The sequence below is a fragment of the Pleurodeles waltl genome, chromosome 5, assembly GCF_031143425.1.
Source record: "Pleurodeles waltl isolate 20211129_DDA chromosome 5, aPleWal1.hap1.20221129, whole genome shotgun sequence".
NCBI lineage: Eukaryota > Metazoa > Chordata > Amphibia > Caudata > Salamandridae > Pleurodeles > Pleurodeles waltl.
Window position 1 is genome coordinate 536,818,228 of NC_090444.1, and position 20,585 is coordinate 536,838,812.

At 45.1% G+C, this 20,585-nt stretch overlaps 1 protein-coding gene across 2 annotated transcripts in view; it reads left to right on the plus strand.

The window, feature by feature from the left end:
• Positions 1-20,585, plus strand: part of CFAP36 (cilia and flagella associated protein 36) — a 381,823-nt gene that overhangs the window by 95,482 nt on the left and 265,756 nt on the right. For both annotated transcript variants that reach the window (XM_069234356.1, XM_069234355.1), the window contains exon 5: positions 13,310-13,397. In XM_069234356.1, the coding sequence (XP_069090457.1) occupies positions 13,310-13,397 (88 nt within the window). The remainder of the gene's footprint in view (positions 1-13,309; positions 13,398-20,585) is intronic.

Sequence of the window (20,585 nt, forward strand, 5' to 3'; positions counted from 1 at the left end):
TATTTAGCAACAACATCATCTCCACCTCTCCCTCATCCGTCAGATTCTCCACCTGAGGACATCGGGGGGTTTCACAATCTCATGGACAGGGTTGCACTCGTTTTCACTTACCAACATCTGTGTATCAAATGGATTCAAAACGATTTCAAAGAGCAAGCCAGAAAATCTGTTAGATCCATTCCTATAATTGATTACTGTCCGGGCAGCTAGTTGCTTTGGCGATTTTAGGTCACTATGACTGACAAATGTGGTCGGATATGAATGCCTACCTTGATCTCATCCCTGAAGACAACCAATTGGAGGCAAAAATTATACTGCAGGAAGGTGAAAGCACTTTGTCAGAAATAATTTATTGTGTGTTAGACATTGCATCTACAGTTTTTAGGCAGCTTGCTGAAGCATCCGTTTTATGCCACCAGGGATGGTTAAAGTCCACCTCGTTTAGGCCAGAGGTGCAGTCCAGAATTTTAGACATGGCCTATGACAGAAAGATTTATTTGGCAAGCACATCGATGATGCCCTACTTGTGATCAAGACAGACACTGACACTGCTAAGCCTCTTGGTTTTCTGCAATGCAGAAGAGTACCCTTTCGAGGAGTCAGGGGCATAATTTTCACTTCCTATAGGGCTGGTTATCAGAGACAACACCAGCCTCCGTCACAGTTTAGGTCTACTTACCATCAAACTTGTCATCACCCGGCTCCATCCCCAAATAGCAGACAAAGAGGCAGGCAGAAACAGCCCTCCTGAGGTCGCGACACCGGCTGTAAACAATGATTTCCATGGGGTACCGGCTTAACTTTCTTCCCTCCAGCGCAACCCAGTTGGCGCAAACATCTCCCATTACTTAAGGGAGGAAAATACCATCAGACAAATGGGTGTTGGACATAGTATCTTCCGGTCACACCTTAGAGTCTTGCAGAAACCCCCAAATTATCCTCCGAAAGAAGCGCATCCTCCTCATCTTCACTTATTGAAGGAAGAAGTTATTTTAATGTTTTTGAAAGGGACAATAGAGAAGGTTCCTTCTCATCAAAGTGGCCTAGGTTTTTACTCCTGCTTCTTCCTGGTGAGAAAAAAATCTGGGGAATGGAGGCCAATTTTGCTTCTCAGGCAGTTAAACAAGTTTCTGTGCAAACAGTTCTTCCGGATGATAATTCTCTCAGACATCCTACAACTTCTCAACAGCGGTGAGTACATGACATCGTTGGATCTCCAGGATCCCTACTTTCACATCCCGATTCATCCCAAACATAGCACGTATCTCTGTTTCACATAGCCGGTACTTATTATCAGTTCAAGGATCTGCCTTTCGGATTGGAATTAGCCCCCCGAATCCTTACAAAATGCCTTGCAACAGTGGCAGCGCAGCTACACAAACGGGGGTTCCAGGTCTGGATGATTGGCTGCTTAAAGCACCAACATCTCAGCAGGCAGCTTTCACCACCAACGCCTGTTTAAAGCTATTTCACAATCTGGGGCTAACAGTGAATCACCAAAAATCATCTCTCATCCCATCACACAAGATGATATTCTTAGGAGCAAAGATTGATATAATAAAAAATAAGGATTGACAGATAAAATTAACCATCACGGCTCGGTATATATCCTAAGGAAAGTCCATTTCTGTGAGGCTCTTCAAGTCACTACTGGTCATGCTTTCTCCATCAATAAATCTGGTACCTCTAGCAAGATTGAAAATGAGAACGCTGCAAGAAGAATTCCAGCTCCATCGGATTTTGTCTCAAGGGTCCTTCGAGGACTTAATCAGTGTTACACCAAGGATGATAGAGGCATTGCAGTGGAGGACCCCATTTCTCAGGGTTCGACATTCCTAGTCATGGTTCCGGAGTTTGTTATTACTACGGACGCTTCCCTTGAGGGCTGAGGAGGTCATTTATAGGACATGGGCAACCAGGTAAAGTGGCCCGAGACTCTAAAATTGATGCACCTCAATCTCTTGGAACTAAAGGCCATCTTCCTAACACTGAAGGCCTTTATTCCGCGAATCTAAGGTTTGTCAGTGCTGGTTCACACGGAACACATAACTAGCATGTACTAAATAAACAAACAGGGTGGAACAAGGTCCCTATCCCTTTCGCAGGAAGCACAACTTCTCTGGGACTGGCTAACATTGAACAACATATCTCTCAGGACAGTTCACGTGGCAGGCATCAACGATGCTCTTGCAGACTCAGCAGGGCAGAAGACAGTTGTCACGAGTAGGAACTGGATCAGCAGGAAGTGAACAAGATCTCCTGCTGGGGTTGACCAGCTTCATATCTCTTTGCGACAAGGGAGAAAGCCAAATTCCAGTTTTACGCCAGGCGATTCCCTCTTCCGGGATCATGTGAGAAACCCGTTTTGATGCGATGGTCTGGTATCTTTGCATACTCTTTACCCCCTTTCCCGTTGATCCCCAGAGTTCTCAGGAAAATGAAGATGGAACACTCTGAGCTAATCTTAATAGCTCCCAGGTGGCCCAGACAACACTGGTTGTCAGAGCTGATTCTTTTATCTGTGATCAAGCCCATTCCACTGTCCAAAAAACGAACACTACTGATGAGGAACCAAGGGCAGATATTACATCCGGAACCAGCCTCTCTCCAGTTACTCGCTTGGCTCCTGAGTTCTTTGAATTCAGAGACATGAAAATCGACCAATAATGTAGAGCGATTCTCTCTAGAGCCAGAGGCGAAAGTACTAACGACTTATAAAATTAAGTGGAAGAGATTTTGTGCTTGGTGCCAACAGAACAATACACATTATTTCCAGGCTTCACCTGAGCAAATCATACCTTATTTTCTCTCCCTCGCCAAGTCAGGACTAGTCTTTGTGCCACGAAGTTTACCTGGAAGTGGTCTCAAGATACCGACGCTGTGCTGTCAAGGCTTCTCTATGCTCTGTCAGACTCATCAAACAGTTTGTGAAAGGATTGTTTCGCACTTTTCTTCCTGTACGACCTCCGCCTCCAGAATGGAATCTCAACATTGTTCTCGCTCAGCAAATGAAATCTCCATTTGAACCGATACGTGAAGCTGAGCTCAAATATCTCCTTGTAAGGTCGCTACTTTTCTGTCTCTTACCTCTACCAGGAGAGTCAGTGACATACAAGCCTTAACTATTCAGGAACCATTCCTGCATTTCACATCAGACTTTGTACTCCTTAGAACAAATCCAAAGTGCATCCCGAAAGTTCCATCTCAGTTCCATATTAACAAGCCCATCATTCTATGAACATTCTTTCCAAACCCAACTACATCAGCAGAATGAACTCTGCAATCTCTAGACATTAAAAGGTGTCTTAAATTTTACCTCTACCATACGAAACAGTTTTGTAAAACAGATCAACTGTTTGTTTCATACAGTCAAAGAGCTAAGGGAGCACCTGTAAGAAAACCAACGATTGCAAGATGGACTTCACAAACTATTCAGTTCTGTCATTCCAGAGCTGGCAGAGCACTCACCAGGAAGCCTAAGGCACGTTCCACGAGGGCAGTGTTAACCTCAACTGCTCTTTTTTCAGGCATATCTTTGGATAAGATATGTCGGGCTGCTACAGAGAAAACTGTCCATTCCTTCATGCAGCACTACTGCTTGGAATCAGCTCACCACAACAATTTGGCAGTAGGACGAGCAGTGCTGCGCCATTTATTTCAGTAAGGTGAGCCTATTTTTAAAGTAAGCTGTGTTCATGATACTATAATGTTACTTGGATTTATGTAATTTAACTGTGTATTTTAATTTTTATAACTATATATGCATATATATATATATATATATATATATATATATATATATATATATATACATATGTGTATGTATATTTGCACATAATGTATACTATGAATATATAGTTATTATATTCTTATTAAAGACTTCTATGGGCTGTTTATATATCTACCCACCATCTGCCTAGATTGTAATACCCATATTAAATACTGCTTGCTATTCTGATTCAAGCATGTAAATCTATGAAAGATCCAATACTGCATAAGAAAATAAGTTATTTACCTGTAACTGCAGTTATCCAGTATTAGTATCTTTCTTAGATTCACATGCGACCCACCCTCCTCCCCTTGGAGGCTCACCTTTTACCTCAGTATGCACTTCACTCTTGTACTTGAAAATCTGAGAGACGTGTTCTAGAGGGTCCTGACACCTGATTGGTCATTAGTTAGATTTGGTTCTTTTTTCAAAAGGACATGGGCTATTCATTAGATGACTGCTGCCATTATAGCTTATGGTATTCTTACATACTGCTTTTCTAGGATACCGTGGGACTCCCACTTCGGGGAATGATTCAAGCATGTGAATATGATGTGGATGCCTGTCAAGACCAAGATCTATCGACAGTATGACCAAGTCAAGGAGAGCATCCAGGTGGAAGCCCACAAGATGCTGGATTTAGGGGTTATTGAACCCTCTGATAGTCCCCGGGCTAGCCCAGTGGGCGTAGTCCCCAAACCTCATTCCAAGGATGAAAAGAAAGAGATGATGTTTTGTGTGGACTTCAGAGGTCTTAGCTCTGTCACCAAGACAGATGCACACCATATACCAGTAGCAGATGAATTGATAGACAAATTAGGTGCAGCCAAGTTCCTCAGTACCTTTGACTTAACTGCAGGGTACTGGCAAATCAGAATGGCACCTGGAGCAAAAGAAAATCCTGCAATGTCCAAGCTGATGGGCATTATCAGTTAACTGTTATGCCCTTTGGTTTAAAGAATGCCCCTGCTACCTTCTAAAGGTTGATGAATCAGGTTATTGATGGCTTGGAGTCCTTCAGTGCAGCATATTGTGATGATATCGCTGTCTTTAGCTCTTCCTGGCAGGATCACCTGGTCCACCTGGAGAAGGTTTTGTAGGTCCTGCAACTAGCAGGCCTCACTATCAAGGCATCTAAGTGCCAGATAGGGCAGGGCACTGTTGTATACTTGGGCTGCCTTGTAGATGGAGACCAAGTGCAACCCATACAGCCCACAATCCAGACAATTCTGGACTGGGAAGCTCCAAAAACCCAGACTCAAGCCAGGGCATTCCTTGGCTTGACTGGTTACTATAGGAGGTTTGTGAAGGGGTATGGATCCATTGTGACCCCCTCACAGAACTGACTTCAAAGAAGATGCCCAAAAAGGTAAACTGGACTCTTGACTGTCAAAAGGCCTTTGACACCCTGAAGGAGGCAATGTGCTCAGCACCAGTTCTCAAAGCTCCGGACTACTCTAAGCAGTTCATTGTGCAGACAGATGCCTCAGCACCTGGGATAGGAGCAGTCCTGTCTCAGACCAATGATGATGGCCAAGACCAGCCTGTTGCTTTCATTAGCAGGAGGTTACTCCCCGAGGGAGCAGTGTTGAAGTGCCATCAAGAAGGAGGCGTTTGCTGTGCTTTGGTCCCTAACAAAGTTGAGACCATACTTGTTTGGTACTCACTTTATTGTTCAAACTGACCACAGACCTCTCAGATGGCTAATACAAATGAAAGGTGAGAACCCTAAACTTTTGAGGTGGTCCATCTCCCAACAGGGATTGGACTTGGCAGTGGAACACAGCTAATGCAGATGGTCTTTCCAGGTTTTTCCACTTAGACAATGGACACTCTGTTTGGAAGGGTTACTCTCATCCTCTTTCGTTTGGGAGAGGGTTGTGTTGGAAAGTGCCCCTTTTGACATGGTTAACCCCCATTTTTTGCCTGATATTGATGCTGACTTGACTGATAGTGTACTGGGATTCTGCTAAGTAGGCCCCAGCACCAATGTTCTTCCCCTAAACTTGTACGCCATAATAGTCGTCATCCTTGGGGTCTTAATAAGGATGAGGAACTTTTTGTTCACATTGGCTGATATCCATCATGAATTTGCATGAAACATATTATAATTTGATGTAGGAAATAATTAGGGATGAGTGTCATATAAAAAATATATATTTTCTCTTTTTTTTGGGGGGGCCCGTAGATTAGAATTATAGAAGTATGATATACAATTTCATGTTTAGTAGGGTAATGGATAAATAATTGCTTGATGATATTAACGCTGATAAGGATTATTAAGTGGCCCATGTGTTGGTATACAATGACAATTTAATACTGTAGGCATATCGGTGTTTAACCATGTGGGGAAGTAACATTGTTAGTTATGTGTGTTAACAAATGCGAATAGGTTTCATGACATTTTCATAGTATTTCTTTTATCTTAATGCACTAGGTTATAAAGGTTAAAGGGAGGGGAGATTGTCATAATGACTTTGGCTGTTGACAAAGACCGTTATGGTCGAAACGCATCCAGGCTTGACAAGCCTTGTAAAATGGCTTTGTAAATAAATCTCGGCATTATTCAGCAATTGTTGGGAGTGCCGTTTTCTACAATTCATCTTGAGAAATTTAAATGTGGGTCCTGCGCCCATAATGGTGCACCAGCTCCGTTAGGCTAGCATTGGAAGAACAGCAGGAGCAGCTGATAGATATATATATAGGGGGTTTGGTCACCCTGCAAGGTGAAAAACCTATCAGGAGGGGTCGCTGACATCACCTGCCTGACCTGGCCACTTAGATGCTACCAGGGGCCTCTGCACATCTTGGTTTCAAGTTGGCAGAATCGAGAGGCCACCTGGAGGAGCTCTGGACACCGCCCCTTGGGTGGTGATGGAAAGGGGAGTGGTCACTCCCCTTTCCTTTGTCCAGTTCCATGCCAGAGCAGGGACCAGGGGTTCCTGCACTGGTGCAAACCGGTTTATGCAAGGAGGGCACCAAATGTGTCCTTTACAGCAACCCAGTGGCTTGGGGAGGCTACCCCTCCCAAGCCATGTAAATCCTATTTCCAAAGGAGAGGGAGTTGCCTCCCGCTCCCACAGGAAATCCTTTGTTCTGCCTTCCCCTGCTTGAGTTGGGCGAGCAGCAGGAGGGCAGAAACCCGTCTGAGGGTTGGCAGCAGCGTTAGCTGGCCAGGAACTGTAGAAGACTGGAAGGAGCAATACTGGGGGTCCTCTAAGGAGCCCCCAGAGTGCATGGAATCATACAACCAATACTGGCAACAGTATTGGAGTATGATTCCGACATGTTTGATACCAAACATGCCCAGGTTCAGAGTTACTATTATGTAGCTGGACACAGGTGTCCAGTACATGGGTAAAATGTCTTCCCTGCACTTACGAAGTCCAGTGCAATGTAGCTGGAGTTCGTAGGGGCACCTTTGCTAATGCAGGGGTGCCCTCACGCGGGGAACTGCACCTTGCCCTCTTGACTAGGGGAGCCTACCATAGGGGTGACTTGCAGTGACCTGTTGCAGTGAACTGAGGTGAAAGGGGGCATGCACCTTTTCACGCAGGCTGCAATGACAGGCCTGCAGACACATTTTGTATGGGCTCATAGGGGTGGTGCTATACATACTGGAGCCCATTGGAGACCACTGGTGTCCCAATGCCCTCGGTTCCTACGTACCATATACTAGGGCCTTAAGTGCACAATCACTGGGGTCCTGGTTAGCAGGATCCCAGTGAAAACAGTCTAAGCACACTGATAGCAGGCATAAAGTGGGAAGTGGGGGTAACCATGCCAAAAAGAGGGTACTTTCCTACAATGGCCTCTCTGTTTATGCCGGGGCTCATACTACAGTAAGGTTTGAATTCTAGCCATTCCCACATGTTGCCACCTTTCCACAGATCTGCACACTGGGGCTAGAGGTAGCGTTAAGCAATAGGTGCAGGCGTGGAATGCGCTTTAGAGTTTGTGCAATCCTACTAACTTGCATGATTTGGGGGCTTTCACTAATCTTTTCCACATAGTGAGAAAGAATGGAATTTTACTCCTTACTAGGACAGAAGTAAAACATTTTTGGGAAAAAAATGGTTGGACGGAAAGTCAACTTGCAAACGCTCAACAGACTTTTGCATGATCAAATGCACACATTAACCCAGACAATTTTAAATAAAATTCTGTCTCTCTATCAGTCTATAGATTGACTTCACTGTGAGCAACCGCATTCTGCTCTTTCACAAGGAATATATCTGTAAACAAAGTAGTTTTGTTCAGTGCCAGGGATTACTGTGGCAATGTGTGCTTTTTGAGACCAAATACATTATTGCTTTTTGCCAGTATTTGTAATAATGAGGTTTCCCAAAAAAGCATGACAAAACCAGACACAAATTGACAAAAACCAAAAGGCTGACCTCCAGTATCAGACGTATTGGCTTTGCCAATGATTGTTTATTTTTATGTTTCCTGTTATCTTGGTGTAAGGAAATGCCTTCCTTGGCATGGTTACCCCCTGACCTTTTGCCTTTTGTTGATGCCAGTTATGATTGAAAGTGTGCTGGCACCCTCCTAACCCGGCCCCAGCACCAGTGTTCTTTCCCTAAACTGTACCTTTGTTCCCACAATTGGCACAGCCCTGGCACACAGATAAGTCCCTTGTAAATGGTACCCCTGGTACCAAGGGCCCTATTGCCAGGGAAGGTCTCTAAGGGCTGGAGCATGTCTTATGCCACCCTGGGGACCCCTCACTCAGCACATGCACACTGCCTCACAGCTTGTGTGTGCTGGTGGAGAGAAAAAGACAAAGTCAACATGGCACTCCCCTCAGAGTGGCATGCCCACCTCTCACTGCCTGTGTCATAGGTAAGTCACCCCTCTAGAAGGCCTTACAGCCCTAAGGCAGGGTGCACTATACCACAGGTGAGGGCATACGTGCATGAGCATGATACCCTCTACAGTGTCTGAGCAAAACCTTAGACATTGTAAGTGCAGGCTAGCCATTAAGAGTATATGGTCTGGGAGTTTGTCAAGCACGAACTCCACACTTCCATAATGGCTCCACTGAAATCTGTAAAGTTTGGTATCAAACTTCTCAGCACAATAAATGCACACGGATGCCAGTGTGGGATTTATTGTAAAATACAACCGGAGGGCATCTTAGCAATGCCCCCTGAATACCAGTCTAACTCCTAGTGCTAGGCTGACCAGTTTCTGTCAGCCTGCCACAACCTGACAAGTTTCTGGCCACATGGGGGGAGTGCCTTTGTCACTCTGTGGCCAGGAACAAAGCCTGTACTGGGTGGAGGTGCTTCTCACCTCCCCCTGCAGGAACTGTAACACCTGGCAGTGAGCCTCAAAGGCTCATGCCTTTTGTTACAGCACCCCAGGGTATCCCAGCTAGTGGAGATGCCCGCCCCTCCGGCCACTGCCCCCACTTTTGGCGGCTAGGCTGGAGGCGATAATGAGAAAAACAAGAAGGAGCCACTCACCAGTCAGGACAGCCCCTAAGGTGCCCTGAGCTGAGGTGACTCCTGCCTTTAGAAATCCTCCATCTTGAGATTGGAGGACTCCCACAATAGGAATTGGGATGTGCCCCCCTCCCTTCAGGGAGGAGGCACAAAGAGGGTGTAGCCACCCTCCAGGACAGTAGCCATTGGCTACTGCCCCCCAGACCTAAACACACCCCTAAATTTAGTATTTATGGGCGACCCTGAACCCAGGAAATCAGATTCCTGCAACCTGAAGAAAGAAGGACTGCTGACCTGAAAGCCCCGCAGAGACGATGGAGACACCAACTGATTTGGCTCCAGCCCTACCCGCCTGTCTCCAGGCTCAAAGAACCTGCACAGCGACACATCCGACAGGGACCAGCGACCTCTGAGGACTCAAAGGACTGCCCTGAACACGAAGCACCAAGAAACTCCTGAGAACAGCGGCACTGTTCAAAAACAGCAACAACTTTGCAACTTTTTAGCAACTTCCAAAGAACTCTTTCTTCCCGCCGAAAGCGTGAGACTTGTTCACTCTCCACCCGACGCCCCCCGGCTCGAGCTCCAGAGAACCAATACCACAGAGAGGACTCTCAGGCGACTACGACGACGTGAGTTACCTGAGTCGACTCCCCCGTACCTCTATAGCGACGCCTGCAGAGAGGATCCAGAGGCTCCCCCTGACCGTGACTGCCTGGTAACAAGGAACCCGACTCCTGGGCCAAGCACTGCACCTGCAGGCCCCAGAACCGAGAGGAACCACATTCCAGTGCAGGAGTGACCAGCAGGCGGCCCTCTTCCTAGCCCAGTCGGTGGCTGGCCCGAGAAGCCGCCCTGTGCCCTGCCTGCATCACCTAAGTGACCCCCGGGTCCCTCCAATGCTTTCAATATCAAACCCGACTCCTACTTTGCACACTGCACCCTGCCACCCTTGTGCTACTGAGGGTGTGTTTTGTGTGCCTGTTTGTGTCCCCTCCAGTGCTGCACAAAACCCCCCTGGTCTGCTCCCTGAGGACGCAGGTACTTACCTGCCAGCAGACCGGAACCGGAGCACCCCTGTTCTCCATAGGCGCCTATGTGGTTTGGGCCCTCCTTTGACCTCTGCACCTGACCGGCCCTGTGTTGCTGGTGTGGTGACTTTGGGGTTGCCTTGAACCCCCAATGGTGGGCTGCCTATGCCCAGGAGACTGACTGTGTAAGTGCTTTACTTACCTGAGAAACTTAACCAACATTTCCTCCCCTAGGAACTGTTGATTTTTGCACTGTGTCCACTTTTAAAATAGCTTATTGCCATTTTAACTAAAACTGTGTGTACTACTGCTTTGAATCAAAGTTCATACCTACCTATGTGAAGTACCTTGCATTTTATGTACTTACCTAAATCTTGACTCTTGTGGTTCTAAAATAAATTAAGAAAATATATTTTTCTATATAAAAACTATTAGCCTGGAGTTAAGTCTTTGATTGTGTGTTCCTCATTTATTGCCTATGTGTGTACAACAAATGCTTAACACTACCCTCTAATAGGCCTACTGCTCGACCACACTACCACAAAATAGAGCATTAGAATTATCTAATTTTGCCACTATCAACCTCTAAGGGGAACCCTTGGACTCTGTGCACAGTATCTCTCACTTTGAGATAGTGTATACGGAGCCAACTTCCTACACTTGGTGAAACTGGTTTTCACAGATTTTCCATTGTGTTTTTTTTTTTTTTTTAGAATACTAGCAGGCATTAACACATTTTACTAGATGATGCTTCAAGGAAACCGTACCTAAAAGTTCACAGTTCTTTAGCAAAACGATTTTCTCTTAGTTGCATTTTTTGTGAACATTTAATTTTAAAGCAAAGACTCATCAATTTTGCTTCTAAGCTTCTGCAAATATTGACATCTAATCAGAGAGCATTGTGGGAGCATTGTATGTAGCCTTATCATGTTAAACTTACAAATGTGTGTACACATTATTTTACACCAGGACCACTGTCAGCAGTGAAGTCCGAGCGTACAACATTTCCTCAAAGCGCTCACCATAATAATAAAGGCTTTGCATTAATGAAGCATAAATATACGTTTGAACAGCATTAATATATGAGCTCAGATATTATCTTAACTGCAGACAATGCCCTCCTCTGGTCCATAATGTGGTGCTGTAAACTGGTGGCCAAAGGGTTGTGCTGCAGGGGGTTGGGCCTACTTGTCCCAATGGCAAATTAAACATAAAAACATGTTGTCCTTGACCCCAAACAATATAGGCAATAGGAATTTTTTTATATATATATATATATATATATATATATATATATATATATATATATATATGTGTGTGTGTGTGTATGTTTATACATATATGGAATCTGTATATATTTTGAATCTGTATACTTACATATATTTGTAGTATTACTGTACCTATAGTCTGCTCTAGGTTGGTATATAATAAAAGCCTGAAATGTACTGGCCAGACATGCATGTGTGCTGACTTGAGTAAAAGTAAATGGGAAGCCCACAGATAACTTGTCAGTCTTTGCCGGAGATGGCTCTTCCCTCCAGTATGAGCCGTAGATTATGAGGACAGGGTCATAGGCCACGCCACATGTGAGATAGGTATACCTTCAGTGCTTGAGAATTAGGAGGAATCTACAAGGTGTAACCAGAACCATTTTCAGGCATCACAACCAAAGCGCTCATGGCTCTGTCTGTCCTGACCCTGAAAAGTAGATCATACTTAAGCTAAAGCACAGTTGTCAGTTGTAGGTCACACGTGAGCTGAGACTCAAACCCTGCTTACTGTGTGCTATCCACATAGATACTGCACGATTTTTTTTTTTTTCCAACTTAACACAAAATCGCTCAAAAACAACTTAACGTTAAAGAGGCTTCACTGCAAGAGCGGCAAGCTTTTTTAATCCCAAAATGCAAAAAAAGACAAGACGCACCCCACATAATGCCAGGTTTGCGAACCTTCACTCACATACTGGCAACTTACAAAAAAGATGGCACACCTAAGCTTTCCATTTCTCTTGAGGCAACCAGACCTATGTCCCACACTCTACAATACCTGCCCAGATTAGTCAGATCAGTACGATAACTCTCAAGATCCGGCTGTTAAATTTACCTTTTGAAGCTAAGCACTTGTTCAGGCTGAAAAAAAACCAGTCAAGTCTTTGCAGGCACTGCAGCAGGAAACAGTGGACTGATTTCTAACTGCAGAGATTAACTTTTATGTAGAAAGTCCTACGTTTGAGTCCTTCTTGGTCTGATTAAGCAGTTGAACATTCAGTTGATAAAACAAGCACTCTTAAATTGTGGAATAACAACTGCTATTGTAATCATAAGATAATTGTGAATATTTGCTGTATAAAGAGTCCGTACTATTCTGTTATTAATTAGATTATGCACAGGTGAAGTACTTATGAAAGACTCAAATGGCTAATCAAGGTAAAAGCAAGGACACAACTAGAGATGTTCAAATTGCTAATCAAGGTAAAAACAAGGACACAACTAGAGATGTTCATGCTTTTTCAAAACACTTTGCAGGATTGGGAGGTAAAAGTGGGTAGTCGGATACCTTTCATTCCGGTGTCGCATTGCAAAAACTGTGGTACAACTTGCACTAGCACCATTACGATATGCGTGCACAGTTCTAAGATGATATCATCAGCTGTTTACAAGTTTTGATGGCAAACATTTTTTGCTTACTGTGATGAACTTTCACTGCATCACAAAACAGCTAAACACATAATGGTTTTAAAGTTAATCTTTAAATATATGTAGACAGAAAAATGTGTGGTAATCTGTTTACCACAATGTTTTGCTGTTTGTTTGGGGCCCTAAACGTTGCTCTACTTGGAGGTTGTGATGTTGCAGCAGAGAGGGAAATGTGAGGGCTAATCAGGCCTACTGATCCTCTACCTTGGTCATTATTAGGTATCTGAGTATTATATGCAGTACGATTATTGCTGTTTTAGTTGTATTTACAATGTTAGTATTCCTTTTAACTGGAAGATAGTATTACTAGTATCAAAAGTTCAAAATTAATATTCTAAAAAGTTAACTGTATTTTTTTAGGAGTACTCCCTGATTGTTTGACAAATGGTTCTGATGCACTTACCGATCTTGAACAGCAAGAGATGGAATTACTATCAGAAGCTATAAGGTAATGAATTTTGGGTATCAAGACTATCTGTTTTAATATTGGAACTCCTAACAGGTAAACAGAAAACGTTTTCAGTCGTTTAAAAACACAAGCACATTCTGATAAAACCCTCAACTATTTTCAGTCTGTAGAATCTTTGTCCGCCCATATAAAAAGCAGTATGGTAGGCTAATGAAAGCAATATGTTTGGAGTATTCAGAACAGCTTGTTGGTATTGTAAGAACTCATGATTCCTGTGTGTTAAGTCATATTGAAAGTTTATATCTGATGCATTTTGCTTAAATGGCCATTTCACTCAATTAATGTGTAAGGTCTTAGTATTAGGAATGTTAGTGTTAATGGAGCTTCCACAGTTGATGTCCATGAACAATAATCTTTTTCTTTGAGCTGTGGGGGTCTTGCTTTTATCATGGATTGCTTTCCTTTTTTTCTGTTGGCTCTATTTTCTTTTCTTCAGCAGATTAAAGGAGTGATTGTGACCAATTGGCTTTCTGTATTCATTATAATAGTACATGGGGTTACCCTGAAGTTCTAGGGGCTGCAGATGTGACTAAGTAAAACCTTTTTGTTTCTACTTTCTAAACATTAAGGGGCTTATTTATTAGGGTTTTGCTGACAGCACCTCGCTTTTTCTGACCCTCCATCAGCGTAAACCTCTCAACCATATCTGCGAGGCCATGCATAGCCACTTTGCATAGCTTTGAATGACCTTAAAGGTATGGAGTAAGACAAAGCAGCGCAAGTCGCTGTGTTGCCTTACTCTGCACCAGGGAGGCGTTCCATGGGCGCTCCAGTGGGTTTTCCAATGCAACACCCATGAGTTTTGACCCTGCCGCAGATTTACTTAATCACGTAAACCTTGGGATGCGCCAAAACCTTACGCCTCCACAGAAATATTTATATTTCTTCTCGTTTTTCCCTGCAGCACACATGGAAAGAGGAAATGCCTGTCAGGGTTATTTTTGTGCAGGAAGGTGCCCCTTCATGCACAAAGACAATCCTGCATGCAGCACAGCAACGCCTGCACCGTGGTGCAAGGGTGTCTGTGTTGGGATTAGGCCTCCAATTGTGCTCCAGCGCAGGGGGATAGGCCTCCAATTGTGCTCCAGCACAGGGGGAAAGGACAGGAATGCATCGTATTGCATAATTAAGGTGCATTCCTGCCCTGCCGCATTGGTGTAGGACAGAGCAGCAAGAAGACTTGTGGCACTGCCCTACGACAATGCACCATAAGTAAGACCCTTAGCTTCTAACTTATCAGCTTTTAGTTACCTAAGTAATTTAGAGTGATTTTCCTTCCTGTCTGCTTCTGAAACAGTCTGTAAAATGAACTGTTCGGAAGGCAATATGTGGTAAGTACTGTTGTCTAAAATTCGCACTAGGGTCTGAAGTTTGTGAAGTGGGTTTAAAGGTTTAATGAAGCATATTTTTCTACAAAAGTTGTACAATAGCACTTTTCCCTAACTGAACCATTTGTATACTTTAAAACAATCCCTGGAAATATAATCTGAGATTTTCTAAAATGTATTTTGTAATCCGCTTATAAAAGAAAATGTAACTACTTTGTCTGTCTGATGCAGGTGCTCATAAACACATGAAACCATTTCTAAAACATTTTAAAATTTCCATTATCATTGGGGTAGACACACATAAGCTACTTTTATACCTCAAATGTGATTTGTGAATTATAAATTTGCAAATGAGAACGCAGTCAAGTGTATTGATTATCATGCTATACTTCGGATGAGAAAACCATTTGCCATTTCAAAAGTTGTTTCATATTTATATATTGCAAACAGGATTCGTAATGACCCCAGCACTTGCATTCTGCACAGCATGGGGTCGGTGTGGATACTTACATTTATATAAACCATAACTAATTTGTGAGCGCTATCTGCTTAAGAAACTTGAGACAACAAAGTGTTTATACAAAAGTGACTATACAAAAGTGACATGGAATTTACCCTCCTTGATGCTGAAGGTCATTTGCTATGTGTTTTACGTTCTAGCCAGCCTCAGGCTCGATTGAATATTGTGCCTGAACCTGAGCCTAATCCCACAAGGTAATACTATGTGTGTTACTTCTTTTCACTAGGTCGTCAGATTTTTATAAAGACCTGCGTCTTGCTTTCTAGCCAGCTTGCTTGCATATGGACCTCAAGGTGCAGTAGGCACTACATAAAACAAGCATTTGTAATGCAACTGGTCCCGCATTTGCTCAAATTGGAGCTATTAGTGCTGTAAACTCCTAACCGGACTTTTCTTGCCACATGAATTGAAAAAAAAAAACAAGCGCAATTGCGCTACGTAAACCCATCGCGATCGTTCTGAATTTGAAAAAACGAGCGCAATTGCGCTATGTAAAACCCAGCGCGAACGCGCTGCGTGGAAAATAAAAAGATAAAGAAGTGCAGAAACCAGGCTGAACACATGGTGCCTCGAATATTTTCAGTGGTTGGCCGGTGCGCTCGAGAAGGGCTAAACACCGGAAAAGGCATGACATCCATGTCTTTCACTAATGAAATCAAGCGGATTTTAAAAGGCAAGCTCACGAACCAATGAAAATGACAGGCGTGACACGGGCATGGGTAAAATCCCAAAGAGAGATTACAACAGGGACGGAGTGAGTGCTTGTGCACTCGACCCTAAAAATGGTTTATCTATGACATCCCGATGTAACTATGATAAATTACAGAGACAGTTTTCCTCCACTAATATTCTGCTATAAGCTTTTCACAAGTGAGATGAGAATATTTTTTTATGGGTATTTTTATGACTTCTATTTGTGTTTTATAAATCGGTCTAACATTTATATGCGCATCAGGAGTTTCCACTTGAATATAGTCAGTGGTCGGACGTGTGTCCAGGGGCCCCTAGAAGACTTTTGTGATTACTGTTGCACTGTCTGGCAGTGCTTTTGTCCATGTTTCATTAGTCAGGTGAACTCTTTTTTGGAGGCAGTCCAGTTAATTCTTCTTTAGCATCTGAACCGCTCTCTGCCCTTTTACCAGTAGGTCCCAGATCGTCTGGATGACTGCTGAAGCCTGCAGAGTTACCTTCTTCACTTTCCCTCTCTTCAAAGTATCTGTTGTGGTGTTTTCTTTTCCTTTGATATTGTAGATAGTATGAATACAGCTCATTAGAGTGGCTCTACTTTCCTGGTGGCTTGATCACTATTCTTCCATTGTGTTGCAAATCCCTGAATCCTCTCCTTAATATAAACTTTAGGATATATGACTAAGAGTCCTTATTCTATTTCCTCCTTAATCTTTTCTAGGTTCTTTCGGTATTTGTGCCTTATTTTTAGGAGTAAATATATTTCTGCCTTATGTTTATGAGGAGATTTTAGAGGCAGAGTGCTTTGAGTATCGCTTCTAATAGATGCAAGGCTTGTGAGATTAGAGCATATACCTCCACTTCCCTTTCAGTTGGCGCTAACACAGGAAGTCATTCCAATCACAAAGAGAGCTGCTTTGTTTTTTGTTACTTAAAATGATTTTAGAAACTATCTCATAATACATGTTAAACTACATGTCAAGTTGCATTGTGGGATAATCTTCTATGATATTCTTGGATTTCTTTAGGAACATCTGAGATCACCGATATGGTGAGATACCATTTGTGGCATCATAGATGTTAGTAAATATGCATCCCATCTTGTGCAGTGGGGTGCCATCACCACAGAAAGGCACAATAGTTGTGATTTAGTGTTTCACTTGAGAACGTGTATATGGAAATGCCTTTTCTAAATAATTTGGTTTAAGGAAACCCTGCATGTTTTCATACACTTACTTACACCCAACACTCCCTGCACCAACAGTTCCCAACACCTCACTCTCTGACACTCACACTGTCCTGAAGCCACCCACACAACAATCCGCACTCGCCTGCATGCTCCTCAACACCCACCCACTCACTCATCAAACACACTACAAAGATCTGCATGACAATACTCCTGACGTACTGTTTCTCACTGAAACCTGGCTGAACTGTGCATCAGCACCTGACATTGCCACAGCCATCCCCTCTGATTACAAAATTGCCAGGCAAGACAGACTTCACATAGGGGGATTCGCCATCATCCACAAGATCAGCTGCACCACATCCATGGACACATCATCCTCCAACATGGAACACCTGTCATTCAGTTGTTAAGTCACAGCCAACTTCACCCTTACAGGCACTCTCATCTACAGACCACGGGGACGAAGCACCAACGTCACCGACTTAAGAGCACTCATTGAATACCTTGAGAGCCTGGGCCTCACACAAGGAGTAAAGGGACCTACCCACGTCACTGGACACCTCCACCACCATATTTTTACCAACTTAGGCAAGATCTGAGTCAATGGGACCACAACCTTGTCAAGTTCAGCATTCTCGTTCCATTCCGGCGTACACACACCATTGCCAGACCAGCCTGTCGAACGTGGAACAGCATCACTCACAAGGAGTGGAACATCACTCTTAGCACTCACTGACCTGAACACAGCAACAGCCTCTTCAAAGCCACCAAAAATGTCAACAATTGGATTACCTTCTGCGCCGACTCCCTGACCCCCCTCTAGCACAATAAGACAACGAAGATCCAGAACCCAGGCTGTTTGGTACATAGAGGAATTCAGACTGATGAAACACCTCTGCAAACAACTGTAGCACAAATGGAGAATGTGCCATGCCAATGCATACAAGAACACGTTCAAATACCCACTGAGATACTACCACCAAATTATTTGGACTACCAAATGCACCCCACTGGTGGACCACATGGATACCAGCACCAACAGAAGCAAAGAAATCTTCACCATTGTGAAATATTTCACCTCATCATCAGCTGCCTCCAACTCAATCACTCCTTTGCTGGACCTCTGCAACATTCTCTCTCAAGTCTTCAACAACACAATCACCGCCATTTACAGCAACTTTAGCCTGCAGCTGGACCCAGCAGTCCTTGCTAAATGCCTTGTGATCTTATCCAAAGAACCAATGCTAACCGCATGGTCTTTTATCACTCCAGAAGAAATCACCACCACCATGAAGTCCATCCACTCAGGTGCCCCATCGGACCCCTGCCCCACCATGCATACTCCAGAGGACTACAACACATCAGACCATTCCCACACCCATTTTGAATGCCTCTACCCCTTCAGCGACCTTTCCAGGTGCCTAGAAAGACACAACTCTCCTCCAATTGCAGAAGAAACCCTCTGCGGACCCTTCAACGCTCGTCAACTGCAGACAAATCTCTCAGCTGCCATTCTCGGCCAAGGTCTTAGAGAAAATCTTCAACAGATTCCTAAACCAACTCCCTAACACCACTCGGTCTGATTTCACACCCAGTCATAGCATGGAAACTGCCCTCATTGCTGCCCTGGATGACATCCGGGATCCAAAGACATGCACTCCTGTGGATCTGGCCATTCCTGACTAGAAGGACAGTCGGTCAGCCTGGCACAGTAAATCTCAGATTCCCGCAAACTCTTATGTGGGGTTTAGCAAGGATCCTCTCTGAGCCCGACCCTCTTCATCACATACATGATCCCTTTAGCCAGCATCATCCCCTCTCACTATATCAATGTCCTCTCCTACGCCATAGACACCAAACTCATTCTCTCCTTCACTGTCAAGAAACCCAGGACCTAATGAAGTTGAGCGCCTGCATAACTGAAATCTTCCACTGGATGAAGACCAACTTTCTGAAGCTGAACACCGACAAGACCGGCATTGTGATAAGAGTCCACCTGGTGGTTAACAGAGCGAGGACTTACACGCCAAGAACCTCTGGATCAACATTAACAGCAAACACAATATGACCGCCCAAGTAAATGCTGGCACTGCTTCATTTTTCTAGACCCTGAAGATGCTGAAGAAGATTTTAAAATGGCTCCCAATCAGCACCCAGAAGACCGTCCCGCGTGCCCGGGGGACAAGCAGCCTGGAGTATGGGAACACCCTTTTTGCTGGGATCAACACAAAACTCACCAGAAGGCGGTAGACAATTAAGAACTGGGAGGCCGGGGGGGCGTGGCTTCGGGCGTCAAGATGGCGGTCGCACTCTGAGAGTGCTCCGGACCCCTCCGTCATCCGCCCGAATATGCCGCGATTTGAAGGGTTAATGGTTCCCGCTCGAGTGACCCAGTGGATTCCCTCCCCCTTGGGCTGCAAACTGAGGTGAAAAATCGGGTCAGAACGGCCCCCGTAGCCGCCTCGTATCCTCTCGAACCTAAAACAAAATGGCGGCCGGACTCGAGTTGACTGGGCGAGGCTGAGACCCGGAGCCCCGGGCGCGTCCATCCGCGCCGGGGCCCCGCTGTGGCTGGCGGAGAGAGGAGAAGTGAGTTGGTGCTCCTGAAGCGGGTGCTGAAAGGGACCGGTATTATCGCCGGCTGGGGCGCGTGCCACCGCGCTTCCCCCCCCCCCCCCAAAAAAGGAAAAGCGGTGTGACTCGCCCGCCAGCAGAGGAGAAGCGACATCCTCGGAGAGGGGAATACATCCCGCTGAGCGAGTGCCGCGCCGCACTGGTATGGGGACATAGCACCCGACGACCCCAAAGGAGTCCGGGGCGTATGCAGAGCCCGAGGGGGCGCCCGGATACGGCAAGATTGCGCCGCAGAACTGGCGGAGGCCTAGCGGCACACAGAAACGGGCCCAGTCTTCAGGTGCGGACGGGAGACGCGCCGACTTCGGTAAGAGGAGGGGAAGGGAGAAATGAGGAGCCGGACGGCCCAAGAAAATACCCCTGAGACATTGTCCCTGTGGGCCATCCCCTCAACTCCCTTGAAGAGTAGAAACAGGATAGAAATCAGGCGAAGGAAGGAGTGACTCCCTGATCCCTAACACGTGCACAAGGCTGCATTGTAAAAAGCGACTACTCACCGGCCCCGGGGAGAGGCACCAACAACTGTAAAAGGAGTAGGCCCTTCGCGGAGACACTGAAGATAGGTGGCTCCGAGGGCTGGCCCCCACGTGCTGGGGTCCCCCGGATCCCGAGGGACCGCGACGGTGCGGAAGAGAGGGGCCCTGATTGGATGGCCCAGCGGCGATTGGGCGTCCCCCTCTCATCTTGAGTTGGCCCGGCTAATGGGAGAGACTGACTCTGACCTGCCAAACCCTATTTAAAAAAACAACACCCGCCTGGCCCATCCCGCGCCGTTTGGGGCCCGCTGGTCCGAAGGGATCCCTCTTGGA